General features: G+C 36.2%; 1 protein-coding gene across 1 annotated transcript; it reads left to right on the forward strand.

The window, feature by feature from the left end:
• The first annotated feature begins 6,412 nt into the window (after positions 1–6,412).
• Positions 6,413–7,813, forward strand: LOC113751867 (protein FAR1-RELATED SEQUENCE 5-like). Its single transcript, XM_027296013.1, has one exon. The coding sequence runs from the start codon at positions 6,413–6,415 to the stop codon at positions 7,811–7,813; it is 1,401 nt and encodes a 466-aa protein (XP_027151814.1).
• Positions 7,814–15,044: the final 7,231 nt, after the last annotated feature.

The following is a 15,044-nucleotide window of genomic DNA, read 5'->3' on the forward strand; positions in this document are numbered from 1 at the left end:
GAATTGTTTAATCGTTGGTCAAGGATTAAATTTCTTAAATTATGTGCAAAGTTGACCGTAACAAATAAAATAGGATGGAAGGAGTATTATATGTTATGCATTATATACATCGGTACTTGTATGATTATATTTGCACATTACATTTGCCCCCCACTGAATTACATTTGAGAATTTCATCATTTCGATTCCTGAACAATTTCATTAAATTCAATTTCGTTTTTCATGATTTATTTTAACCAATTTAGTCCTCGAACAAGTTTTTAACTTCCAATGTAGGATTTATGTGGAGGCGCCACCAAATTTTATACATCTTGCACGGTCGGGTATAATCGTTATAAGGGGCTAAACTTTTGCAATTAATAGATGAAACTTGTGTAAATTTGGTTGGATGAGAGGGTGGTTCCCCTGGACACAAGAATAGCAATTAAAAACTTGCCTTGGATGGATTTCTATCAAAGGTAACTTCCTTATTAATTTCTTCTGTCATTTCTTTCAAAGGTGAATTCCGAAAGTTGAAAAGTTTGAGGCCATATTTGGGCCCTAATTTGTGAATTCTGTTCACGATGATCTTTGTGACTGATCCCTTTGTCTATAATTCTTTTGTTTGAGTTGAAAATGGCAAAGAGGAACCGAGAGAACGTACATTAATTGTTGTAAAAATGTATCTGAAATGAGAAAAGGGCCAAAGTCATATAATTTTGAGCCCATGCCTTGAAACAAGCACTATGGAATCCGATGTAATGAACTTCCCACTAATTTGAAGGATTGAACGTGAAGTTTCAAACAAGGAAGAAGCCAGTAGAGTATTTCTCTGATGTCCTAGTGTCTGCTGCCTTTTGCCGGCCCCGCTGTTGGCCTTGCCCTATTGGAAGGCTTCAATCAAGCGCTTTCTTTCCATGCATTTTCTTACGAAAGTAAGAATTCGCTTTCTTTGGTTTTGGCCTGGTCACCACAGACTTAGGCCCTGGTTGGACAGTGATTTTTTGTAGAAAAATTGCTACGTTTTTCGTGAACACATTTTCCTATCACATTTTTACCTCACATATATCAAATCGTTATAGTAATTTTTTTTACAAAAAATCTAGAAAAATGCAATCCAAACAAAGCCTTAAGTCTTGGTGGTGTGGGAGGTCAAGGTTCAATTCTTACCTCTCACCAATTTGTCCCCATATGTGACGGTCTAAATTGGCCATTGTTTTTGGAGTCTCTGCTCATATTGAGTTCCCCTTCCCCTTCCCCCAAATTAGACTAGATTAAATTATAGAAATTTTATCGACAAAAAAAAAAATGCTTTCTTTATTTCAGGGATCAATTCCAGGTGGCCAAAATTTTCCCATCAATGACAAAAAGTCACCTGGACACCGGGATTTGAGGCCGTTCATCGGGATTTGGCTGATTGAAAGATCCTACCGTTGTCAGATGTTACCGGTATTTGATTGTTCTAATCTAATCTGCTGCATTTGTTAATTTGCAAAAATGTAGTCCCTTATGATGATTATGCCTCTATTCCGCCATGTGAAATGGGTAAAATATGGTGGCGCTACCTACTGCACATGTTTTACATTGGAAGTAGAAAACTTGTTCGAGAATTAAATTAGTTAAAATAAATCACAAACGACGGAATTAATTTTACTAAAAATGTTTAAGGATCAAAATAGCGAAATTTCCATTACATTTCTAGCTCCGTCGCTCCTTACGTGGTGTCGACTGTAAAAGACGTGCCGCGGATCACATCTGCTTAAAAGCCCTTCCGTTGAAAAACAAAAAACGACTTTCAGTCAATTTTCCAATCATGTTACAGAAAAAAGTTTCCGCTTGTATGGTTTAGTTACAAACCCTAGAGTCCAGACGCCATGGACACCAAACCCTTTGCCCCAAATCAACATCAATCATGTTCAAGTCTTTCAGTCCACGATTCACAGCAATCAGATAACGCCAGGCTTTATATTCCAATTCAAACTTCCAGTAAAATCCTTATTGATCTCCAGCAAACAATGCACCAAAGGCCATCTAAATTTCAAGGATGTCAAAAAACAAACATCTCCTCGTTGGGGGCATTGACGAATGACGATCCATAAGTCATCCTACAAATTTGACTATGCAATATGAGGATTCCTATTAGGAATTGGATTTGACAATTCAGTTGATGGGTAGTTTTACGTCACATAAATCAGACAGTCAACAATTGACACTTTACACCTGTCAAAATGTAACTCACCTTCATCCAGCTGCAATTAAACAGACTGTATTATCAATTTTGAATTCAAGAAAATGACTGGTGTGGTCTCTTACTTTTAAAACTTTTAACCCATACGGTACCTTAGTATCACGAGCGAACCGATTTGGTCTCTTAAATGTTAAAAATTTGGTCAAGCTTATCCTTATAATGGAAAATGGAGATTTTCTAATGGAGTTTAGTCAGACTATTTAAAACCTTTCGTATCATTGGTTTTTAAAGTTATAGGATATTCTACAATATGGGATAGTGGTTTAGACCATTTTTGTGGTAAAGTTGTGACAGACCAATAAATCAAGGGCAGCTAAGAAGGGAAGTTCTATAAAATGGTGAAAAAGTTTCTAACATTTTTGTGGTAAAGTTAAAACTAGCCAATGATAAGATGACACATAAGATATTATTGAAATTGAGGAGGGTTTATGTAGAAACTTGATGAGAGAAGTTGCTTGTGGTAGGTACAGGTTGCCTAAAATGGTGGGGCCCATGTTTAAATAAATGTTTGTAAAGAAAGTACAAAAAGCAAGCGTACCAAAAGGGAGACGGGGCAGGGACGGTCATCAGAAGGACCGTCCCTGAACAGTTCACGGTTAGGATTTGGTCCAAAAAAATTTGTACGGTTTAGATCATTTCTTGTACCTCGTTTTTAACAACGTGTATGGTGCCCATAAAAATTTGTTCTAAAGTTAGACGTTGTGCAAACAAAGTTACACCGTGTGCAAACAAAGTTACGCGGTGTGCCAAATGCATAAAATCGGTGCAACCGTTCCTGCCCGTGGTCCTACCAAAAGCAAAAAGCAAGCGTACCATTTAAATACATGCACTGAATGTACCAAAACCAAGCATCAGTCCTAGGAATAGTGATTTAATGCCTAAGAGGGGATCTTTGAAAGGTATGGTAGTTTAAGACATTAATGGAGGCGGATTGGAGGCATTAAAATTATGTTAATAATGCCACCAACCAGAAGGGAAAAGGAGAGCAAATGCTTAGTATCCCATTCCACTAGGCTGTGAAATAAAGCCAAGAAAGTTATTTATCATATTGCAACGCAATTTGAGAAAAAAAAAACATAGGATATAGAGAGGGACGTGGGAGGAGCAGAGAAACGGAGGAATTGAATTGAATGAGAGCAAATCAGAAGGGATAGAACGAATTTGAAGAGGTAAGCATTCGTTTCCACAAATGCAATGTGAAAATGGTATGCAGTGGTTGTAAATGTGGGGAAAAATTAGTTATCTGTGTTTGTAGTAATGTGCATGTATAGGTTTTAGAAATGATATCTACGTGGAATGGAATATTACGAAGAGTGAAAAATGACACTAAATATTCTTAGATAATATTTGTGAGAAATAATAACTAGAGTACAGGAAGTTATTTAGGTAAACAAAGATACAAATGGATATTTATGAAGAAGGGAATTCAAAGGTATGCAATCATTTAATAAGTGGAATGGTTAGGATTTAGGGGGAATTTAGGAAGGTAAATTGTGAAGAAACAAAATAATGAATATGGCATTCAAATTGCATTTCATGTTGCTGAAAATATGAAACAGTAGTTAGTTGGTAGTATAAAGCACTGTATTGTAACCAAAGTAATGCAAATTAAATGAAATGCAAGAAATTGTCATAGTTACTATGATATAGACACATAACAGTTAAGGCATGTTTGTCTGTGATAAGTGAGTAGAGATTAACAAGTATACATGGAATAAAGAAGTAAGCATAAGATGAATAGACACCAAGAGTAATGGAATTTAATTAATTACATAAGCCAATTGATGGGGTTGGTGATTTAAAAAGTAGACAATTGAAGGGTCTGTTTTATATCAGTCACATTGTATGGAAGTAGAGTAATGCAAATAAAAAATGGTAGAAAAATTACTAATTTGTTGATCAATTAATTTGGTGGTGTAGGTTGAGAATGAATGATGATGAGGGCAAGAGTTTAGAATTTGACCTAAATATAGGAGATTATAACTATTGGCACATGGACAACAGTGACAACGGGTAAGAGAATCACTCGGTGCAGCATTTCGAAGGACTGAGCAATGAGCGGAGAGAATACTATATTGTGGATGATATGGATGTTGGCAAAGTAATGAATATGAGTTTTGAAAGTGAAGAGCATGCATACGAGTTCTACAACCTGTATGGCAAAATATCCGGATTTAGCGTTAGGAAGGCAGATGTAACAAAGAAAGATGACGGAACAACCAAATACAGAAAATTTGTGTGCTCGAGGAAGGGTAAAAGACACAAGAAATGGAAAATTCATGTTAATCGGATTAGGCAACCTAAACCTGAGGCTAGGATGCTCTGCCCTGTGATAAGTGACTAATTTACGTTTTAATTGTATGACATTTTATATTATTTTTAGTCACTTTGGTTATATTATTGGAAGAAAATGAATCATTTTGACTATAATTCGTGAAAAATGCTTTTAAGTAATTAAATGAGGTTTTTATCACTTTTTACTTGGATTTTGTGCATTTTGACAGTTTTGACACATTTTTGTATTTTGGCTATAACCTGAACTACAATGATCGGATTGAGATAATTCTTAAACCAATTTGAAGATAAGAGATAGATCTACAACTTTGGTGAAGACATTTGAATCCAGTTTGAAGGTTTTCTAGGTCAAAAAGCCGAATTACAGTAGCTAATTTCTATTGGTCGAAACTTAAACAGGGCAGTGAGCAGTCAAGGGTATTTCGGTCATTTTTCAGCCTACACAGATCCAAATGAGGTGATTCTTGATGCATTGGAAAGACAACTCAAAGGGCTACAAGTTTTATGTTTTGGTCAAGAGCTAAATCAGCTTTTATCATTAAGAAAAGTTCAGTCGAAGTTGACACAAAATCAGAGCAGAACTGGAAATTGAACAAAAGTGCACCAAAATGTCACTGTAGCAATCCGGCCGGAACTTGGCCGGATTGTGGTTAGAGAAGGCTGCTCTTTACACGGAAAACTTATTTTCACCTTCAACAAATCACATGCAATGCCAGACATGTGAGAACTACTTTGCAGCTGTAAAAGGGTGGTGTAGGCCTCATTTTCTTGACTTCTTTCATCTTTATATAGCCAAAACTTGCAAGATTGAAGGGAGAATAGAGAGAGATACAGGAGAAAGCTTGGAGTGCAGAAATGTAGCTCTTGCATTTTCTGAATGTTAGGTTAGTTTTGCATAGAATAAGTATAGTTCATCCATTCTTGTATATTGGCTAGATCAGGATGAAGATGTAGATGAAGAAAGAGGAGTTGAAGCTCAAGTGACATGAGTTATCTTTTCTCCAACTCTTTTATCTTTTGTATCAGATTCTTAAGTATAGTTAATATGCAAGTTCTGAATTTTGTGTTCAATATGTGTCTTTAAAGTTTATGCCTTGAAGTTTATGCCTTGGGTTTGGTTGAACTTTTTATGATTGTTAGTGTTTATTATTTGGTTATTTGATTGCTATTATTTGAGCAAGTTATTCACTTTGACCTTTAAATCATGATTAATCGGTACCATTAATTGTGATTATCTAAGGTGTTGTTTCTGCAATGAAAATTAAGATTTAACACTAGTTCAAGAAGTGCTAAACATAGGGAGTATACTCACGAGAGTAGAGGTGCACCTATGTGGTTTTAGTGATTAATTTCATGTAATTTCATTGAAGAAATGAACTTGTAGCTAATTTCATGACCATGAGAATAGGTATGGATTAGTTATGAGTATAGTTGATTCACTACGAAAGTAGGTTTCACACGTTTAAGGAAATTACACCATAACTAGCCTAGATAGTAGTACTCAATGATCCAAAAATGGCAATTGCATGAATAGTTAAGAATATCATAACCTAAGGAGCTTTCATTTGTTATTTTGCATAAGTTCAGTAGATTTCATTTCTTATAATACATTGATAGTCTAAATAATAGAGAGGCTTTAGTAACACCGGTAATTGTTCAATCTTTCTCGTGGGGTCGACCATTAATACCCTATACTCGCTCACGATTCGTATAATTGCGATAAATTGCGTGTGGGGTATTTAGGAGTTTATAAATGTAAAACTTGATTAGAATGAGTTTAATGTTATATGTATACCCTATGCCCGTTACCCTGCTTGCTTGCGCATTAAGTATGAAAAGAGCTTGAATAAATATGTGGTGACTGAGTTTGTGAAGGAGAACAACCATAAAATGGCAACAAAATCATCTATCAAATACCTAAGATCTCACCGAAAGGTCATAGATGCTAATTATGCCCAAGCAAGTACAATGAGAATGACTGGTATGAAAACATGCCAAATTATGAAATTTTTTGCAATGCAATGTGAAGGGTATAGGAATATAGGGTTTGTTCTAAAGGACCTGTACAATCGCGTTGAGTTAGAGGAGAAAAAGGAAACAACTAATGAGGATGCAGAAGGAGCTATTGGTTACTTCATAGGTCGAACAACAATAGAACCAACGTTTTATTTTGAGTATGAGGTGGATATAGAAGGAAGGCTAGAGAACATTTTCTGGATGGATTCAGTGGGTCAAATGGATTACAAAGCATTTGGAGACGTGCTTGTTTTTGACTCAACATATAACACAAATAAGTATCACAAACCATTGGTTGTTCTTGCCGGGGTGAAAAACGACTTTGGCACTATTATTTTTGGACCAGCATTGCTATCAGAAAAGACCACGGAAGCATATGATTGGATTTTAGGCACCCTCGTTAAGGCTAATGGAGGTAAGAAACCAATTTCAGTCATCACAGACGGCGACAAGTCAATGCGTCAAGCAATTGAGCATGTATTGCCGAATGCAAGACACGGCCTATGCACCTTTCATCTAAAAAGAAATGCGGAGACTGGAACAAATAAATGTAGCATGTTTACTTCAATGTTTGCTAAATTTATGAAGAAAGCAATACCTATGGAGGAGTTCGAGGAAGGATGGCATGCAGTTGTCGCAAGTTGTGGACTAGATGGGAATGACTGGGTTAAGAAGATGTATGCAAAGAGATCATTATGGGCCGAGACATTGCTTAGAGAATGTTTTTTTGTTGGAATGAGAAGTACATCGTGGTGTGAGCAAATGAATGCCTTCTTGAAGAGGTATATCAAACCTAATATGAGAATGTACCAATTTGTTAAAATTCATGCATTGGCCTTAGACTTTTTGAGGGAGAAGGAGTCAAAAGCACATCATGAGATAGAAGATACATTTCTAATGCTTTCTACCGAATTGCTTGCATTGGAACAACATGCAGCTGAAGCTTATACCAGGAATATTTTTGTCAATGTTAGAAAGCATTTGGGAAGGCAAGGACTGTATGATTGCTTCAAGAGAGAAGATACAGGATCCGAATGTTTATTTTATCTTGCCAAATATCGGGACTCGAGGACTTGGGTTGTGGAGATGGACAAGGAAACTCGTCAAATGAAGTGTTCATGCAAGAAGTTTGAGTGGAAAGGATTACCATGTGCTCACATGTTCCGGGTTATGGTAGTGAAAAATTTGCAAAAATTTCCACAGGCTTGCATAATGAAAAGGTGGACCATGAATGCTAAAGAAGACATAGATGTTGGGGGAAGCCTTGGAACATAGATGCTATATGATGAAATGCAACAGACAGCTAGATACGGGACACTGATGGCAGATTGCAAAGGCATGTGCTTTTATGCCTCACATATGGGGGATGGGTATGAAGTAGTGAGAGTAGTGATCCATAAGGACATTGAAAAATGGAAGGAGGCCTTTGTTCAGCGTGGAATTGAGTTATAGAGAGGTGATGATCCATCTCAACTTCTAACACAAGCGCCACGTATTGCAATTCGAGATCCTGTGAGAACCATAGCCAAGGGTGATCATCGAAACAAAGACAAGAACAAGCATGTCAAGTGTGGCAGCTGCGGGTTACTATAAATTAAACAGCAATGCATGGACCTTTGAAATTATAATAAATTATATGCACTGATGTCAAGTAAATTTTGCAGTCGTCAAGATGGACACAACAAGAGGATGTGTCAGAAGGATGGCAATGGTCTTGAAGTTGTATAGGCAACTCATGGGTCATATGAGCAGAACAGAATTCCCACAGCATTGGTCTCAGGATATCCAGCCAGCAATGAACCGTTTGATGGACGAGCATTCGTAGGAAGTAATACTCATGGAATATGGGATGGAGCTTCGTCAGATGCATTGGGAGGATCAAGAGCTTGTGGTCATGCTAATCAGTACCCAGCAGGAACTTCTAATTCTCGAGAATCATATTACATGCAGCAGGTATGGATAAGTTCAATTACTTATTGGCTTTTGATAGAACGCTAATTTAACATTAACTTTGTTATAATTTCCTTTCTTATTGGATTGGATATTGCATTAATGGACATGTTTTGTTTGAATTTTATGTTTAGGGGATGTTTAGCCAATTGGAGAAGGAAAGTGCAGAAATAGCAATTTTTAGAAGATTTTCCTCCAAGTAAGTGTGGACGCGTGAGAAGACATCAATCAAGTCCGGAGTGCACGGGATTCTATGAGGGCAGTATCCTAATCTAAGTAGGAGTCGTCATCATAACTGGAAGATGATATTATCTGCCAAGTGTTTAATTAGTAATTGAATTGGTTTAGGAGACTTTTAAGGAGATCTTTTCCTATAGTAGGAGATTTTATTTGGAATCAATTATTACGGATTGTGAGGGAGGAAGTTCAATGTGTTTTAGAAAGCTAGAAATAAGAAGATCAAAAGCCGGATCCCGCGTGATTACTACTTCTATGGGGAATGAAAGAGTGAGCCGGAGACTAGGCGTTGGATTCTTTTCCTTCTTTTGGGCCACAAGAGACAGTGAAAAACGTTTTTGTTCCTCTCGATGATGGGCAGCATATTTTCTTTTCTTTCGTTAGTTCTTATGATGAAATACTGGTGTGAAGTGCTTCAATTGGTGATACGCAACTAAGTTTTTTTTCTAGTCGAAGGTCAATTTGAGGACTCAGTTCCAAACATCTATGAGATCGAATTATTTTACTTATTTCTTTTATTCATTGGTATTCGTACGTTTCCTGGTTTAATTGCTTATGATTGTTTTGTTATTTGAATGTCAAGGGTCCGATATTCGAATTAACCTAATAATCTACTGTCAAATTAATTGATTGAATCCATAATTGTTCTATTGATTAATACCAGTGGCGACTAGCGTGATTGGTTTCATGTTAGGGAAACGTATGATCTAATTTAAATAAACCCTCGTAGCGTGTTTGTTAGTTAGGGTTGGGTTTTTCTAATTTTTAATGCAATTGAGGAATTAAATCCTACGGTCGTACCTAAGGTTATTTCTTGGTTAGAGAAATAGTTAACGGTCGTACCTTGATTATCAAGAAAGTAAGGAAAGGTTGGTTGTTTATCGCGTGTATGACAACTATAACCAATCTATTAATGAGTAATTGAATTATCTTTGCATCGATGATTAGTTGAATGGATCGTATCTGAAAAATTGCACATTTGGCTAGAGTCGTATTGGTTATTGATTAATTCTTGTTTATTTCTATTAGTTGTTTCATTAGTTGGTTAATTAGTTATTTTATATTTTTCAAAAATCTCCCATGCTCTGAACTCTAGAAGAAATGAATTATCCCCAATCCCTGTGGATTTGACCCTGCTCACCACTATATACAAAATTTGTATTTTTCTCGTGTAGGTATTTATTATTGCACAGACTCGACACCTATCAAATTTTGGCTTAATGGCTTATTGGCTGTAGAAGCAATTTGATAGAATAGCTAATAAAATAAAAAATATATTTAGAGATCGAATGCTAGACCTGTAATGAATTTTCTATAGAAAAAGATTTGCTTATAATTTCTAATTATATGCAGCATATGCAATTGAGTCAATCAGGCCATTTTCTCCACAATCAAGAATCTGCATATTACTGTAACATAGAACAAGGTGGAACCCATTAGGTGAAGAACTTATATGACCAATCTTCATTTAATTAAGCTTCGTCAGTAGACTTGGATTTGCATGCATCATAATTTAACTGGATTAATTTACTATGTTGCTGTACTCATGAAGCAGGGGTATGAAATTGACCAAAATGGATTGCAGCAGCACTCCAATGCCTTTTCTCACAGTTTAATTGGTTGTAAAGGAAATCCAAGTAGCTTATATTCCAAAATCTCCAAAAGTTTATGGGTGGGAGATGTCTAGATACGTATTGGTTAAATGAGCCCATATCTAACTCTGTTTGAAGCCTTTTTGTTTTTTTATATCTCGGTTTTAATTATTTGTAAGTGCAATGGGTTTGGTTGTGGGTCACTACCCCTGAGAAGATTGTGGGTCACATATGTCCAGAGACATGCTAGTAAAGTTGGCCCATGTTTATTTGTGTTTGAAGCCTTTTTGTTTTTTGGTTACGTACTTTAGAAATATTGAACAAAATTCAACATGTAAATTAAAGTTGTAACAAAAACGTAATTACATTACATACAGTAGGGTTAAAAACTGTCAAATTACATTTGTATGGTTCATAGAATGACATAAAATTGGACTTGTAATTCCCAAGCAAACCATATTTGGTTGCATTTTATACACTAGATAGACACATAAACATTGAACCGAATTAGTTCCCTATTCATGAGATAAAATAAGCCCATGAGAGATGTGGCATTTGTCATCTCTGAATTTATAACAGAATTTATATTTCAATTGAGTCCAATAACAGAATTTACTGAATTCATATATTGAAGAATCACCGCATTTGCACAATTTGCTGACCCCTATGAATGACGCTGTCAATAAGAGGATGTATTAAAATCGTTGAGTGACAATTACTAGTTTGTATATATTAAAATCCTTGATTTAATTTATAATGTTAACGAAGGTCATAAATATTAAAAGTGGTATGTTAAGCTTATTAGGAATGCAGGTTATAAATATTAAAAATGGTAAATTAACCTTATTAGGAAGAAATTGCAAAATAAGGGGTTCTTTGATCATTATAATAGCAATCCTATCATACCCAAATTCCCAACCAAACACAATTATAGCTTCTTTTTTTTTTGATATATCCTATCTATCCCTTAACCAACCAAATATTAGGTAACCTGCAATATACAATTCGGAGTATCCCAATTCAAATTTAAATAACAAAGCCATACTAGAATGGGTTATTATCAAATCAAGTGCTTACACCACTTAAGAAAACCAAATAAAACGCAAGTTGCCGGACTTGATCACTTAACATATACCAAATGGCCACTATAATATCCCTAAATCAATACCCATGGCCTATACAGAATGTAAACATGCAATAAATGATAAAACACCACCACCGAGGGCTTTAACTGCAAGCATAGTCATTCATTGAAGAATGGGAGCCAGCAAATTGCACATGTCTCGAGGCCTTTGCCATCAAATTTTGCTTTCCTCTGTCGAAGTGCAATAACTAGTTCATGCTTTAGTACCAAATGGGTTATTATCCATTGGGTCGAACACATATGAGTAATTATCCATGCTTCAATTAACCTTACCCAGTGGGTAAGGTTATGCATTTAAATTGCTGCCAATTTCAACATCAAATCGAGGTCAGCTTTTTCCTACTCTATCAAACCCATCCTAAACAGATGGGATGTTGGCTGCACATTAACCATGTGCATTGATTTGATGTCGACACCATCTTGAGTTATAAAATGGTGGGACTGTGCACATGCTTCCCCAGTTACTGATCGTAGTCATCTTTCTTGTTTGGTAGGTACAGTCCATGCTTCCCCAGTTACTGATCGTAGTCATCTTTCTTGTTTGGTTGTACCTACCAAGTGCATATGGTTAAAATTTCATTGTAAGACCCCACGTGATGCATCAATTCAAAGTGTTTCCTAAGTCTCATGTTGTCCCTCTTTACCCTAACCAGAGTATGATCCAACAAAACTCTTGCCATCCACTCAATTTCGTACTAGTACCATGGCTCACTGAGAGGGCAACCATCTTCATAAAAAACACACACTATGCTCGTGACCTACCGGTTCATACAATAGTGGCTAAAACGGAGAGAACAGAAATTGCTAATAAAGAAATCTTTAGAGGGCATACTCGTTGGGGAAACAGAGACATTCCGAATTTGCCTGCTTGCCGTTCTTCTGCTATTGTGACATACTCCTGCTATCCTTTCAGCCAGAAGCAACATCGCATAAACATGGACATTATAATAGCTCATAATTTTGCTGACACGTGGGTTTTATTTGGAGCCGACTTTAATGGATGGTCCGTGGTAGAGTACTTTGACCAGAAGGGATACCGTGCTAGTGCGGTTTCACAACTTCAGCTTGGGGACGATGATGAGAGATTGGAGGACATATGGTTTTTATGGAAGCCAGAGCGAGTGGATGTTAGTTTTGAAACTAGAGAGAGCTTTAACACAGCAATTGTTGTTCAAGTAGCTAGGCATTGTTACAAGGAATTTCTAGAGAAAGCTATTGTGCAATGGCGCCTTTTCCCAACAAGACTCCCTCCATGACTAGGGTCGATTAGTAGGTGATGTGGCTTCTACCATTGCCTCTTGTTACGGGGGAATGGTGGCTATAACTGTTTGTTGGTTTTGAATTCATGGTGGCTATAACTGTGTTGGTTTTGAATTCTACGTAGTAGTAAATGTTCCAGGTTGGTCTAAAGTGTATTTTCATTCCCTCTTTTATTTTTGTCTGCATCCCATTGTGGGGAAATGGTGGCTATATCTCTTTGTTGGCTTTGAACTCTATGTAGTAGTAAATGTTCCAAACTGGCCTTTAATATGTTCATTTCCCCTTTTATTTTGGTCTATCTTCGAATACGGATAGCATATATTGTATGTGTGTATGGCACATTTTGCATTTTGTTGAAGAGCTGGTAATGATATTTTTTTAAGGCCCTTTGCTAGGGAAACGAACTAATACCTTAAAACTAAAAACTGAATGCTAAACAAAAAGGATAACAGTTGCTTTTAAAAATATTAAATACATCAACTGGAACTCTGCTAAGCGGTATGGCCTAATGACTTAAATAAAATTTTAATGGTGATCACATCTTAAAAAGGATAATAGCCACAATGCATCCTACGCAGCATGCAATCAACTTCGACTTAGACATAGTGTCCAATATTTGTTTCACTTCAATTCAGAGCACTTCTATTTGTCCTTTGAGCATTTTGATTTCATCTTCATAGGCATTCGGAACATTGGTATTGAACCCACCATCGTTACGGTTACATGACTTCGCATACTCATCACAAAAGCCACCGAAATGTGGGCATTTGTCCTGTCAAAGAAAATTAGATAGTGTTCATATTACCACAGTGACTTAAAAAAAATCAAAATTTTCGTCACTAACCATCTCCTTGGGGTAGGCATAGTAAAATCTCCCAAGATTAGCATTTGATTTTTGCACAACTTTAACAATGCAAATCCTACCACATCTGCAAATTTTGCTTGGCCATTGATGGCTGCCAACTGAATCCAAGATTCGTGAAGTAGTCATGTACAAAAAAAACTTTGAATTATGTTAGAGAAATTGTATGGAAGTTTACCTGCGGCATGTGTAATAAATAGGCACATGAAGGATTTTCTGTTTTCAATTGAATGAAAACTGAAAATATAATACGCGCCAATTCAAAGGGCAGAATGACCCATACATGGGTTATGACGACAGAGAGGCAAATACGCTAGTAATATTGATTTAACCATTTGTTCGCTTACAAAACCCACAAGTAACAAAACCCAAGCCCTATGCACATTGTTAAGAGGTATTTGTGCATGGGCCTTTTCCAAAAAAGCCCAATGTCTACCTCTGACTTTTAGAGGTGTTTGTTCTTGGCCTATCATTGTTACAAACAATATCGATTACCCTTTTAAACAACACCTTCATCTCAAAAGGGATACTGAATAACCCGACTAACTATTAATTCACATGGACCAAGATCAAACAAAAAACAGGTGCAATGGGAGTACCACTCAATTATACATCAATGCCTATCAATTGCATTATCCTCATCCCTCGATCCCTCATCACGTTCCCGTCATACAAAAAGAGCCTAACCGTTATCTTTATTCGGTCTACTTTAGAATCGAGTTGAAAACTGAAGTAACGTAATGCTACATTCATCATACCCAAATTTAAATTCTATAATAATAGAACAGTATAGTATGTATATTTTCATCAATAATTATCTCAAATAATAAATCTTCACACATGTAGTCACAATATTTTATGAATTTTAGCAAATACAGTCCACAATCACAACTGCAAATATAATGCATAATTACAAAATCACAGCCAGAATATAGCAAAAAATATAGATTCATACTACCAATTCAAACTCACTTGTTTTGCTGGGAAGGACACCATTTTGGGATGTCAAAATGAACGTCCCCCAAATTTATTGAAAAAGCACCGACACATCCAACAAGTAAGGCTTCTTGTAGCTTTTTGCACTAAATTCGAATAGCACCATAATGCATAGTATATAAGTTGGAAGGATCACTAATTTAAAGCCAGGAAAAAAATTAGAAATGATATATATCTCAGTATTAGAGCATTCGTTCTAGTTCAAAACTTACAACACGCATCGCCATTGTAAGTCTGGATTCATTCTCAGTATACTTATGTAGCGAGTCAAACAAATTAACCCATTTTGTTGAAAAATCAATCAAACACAAAAACCAATGATTGGCAGTCCAATTGAGCAGGATGCAAATCTTCAACAACAAAGAAAAAAATTTTTGAACCAAATAACAGCGGTTAACAAAATACAAATTTAAGGGCTGCATTACGGGAAAATAAACCTTCTCACACTCATGGATGGGGCCGCCA

Source organism: Coffea eugenioides, chromosome 11, assembly GCF_003713205.1.
Source record: "Coffea eugenioides isolate CCC68of chromosome 11, Ceug_1.0, whole genome shotgun sequence".
In the NCBI taxonomy this organism is placed as follows: Eukaryota; Viridiplantae; Streptophyta; class Magnoliopsida; order Gentianales; family Rubiaceae; genus Coffea; species Coffea eugenioides.

Excerpts from the sequence above, each read along its gene's own strand:
- LOC113751867 (XM_027296013.1), top strand. The coding sequence starts at position 6,413 with ATGGCAACAAAATCATCTATCAAATACCTAAGATCTCACCGAAAGGTC.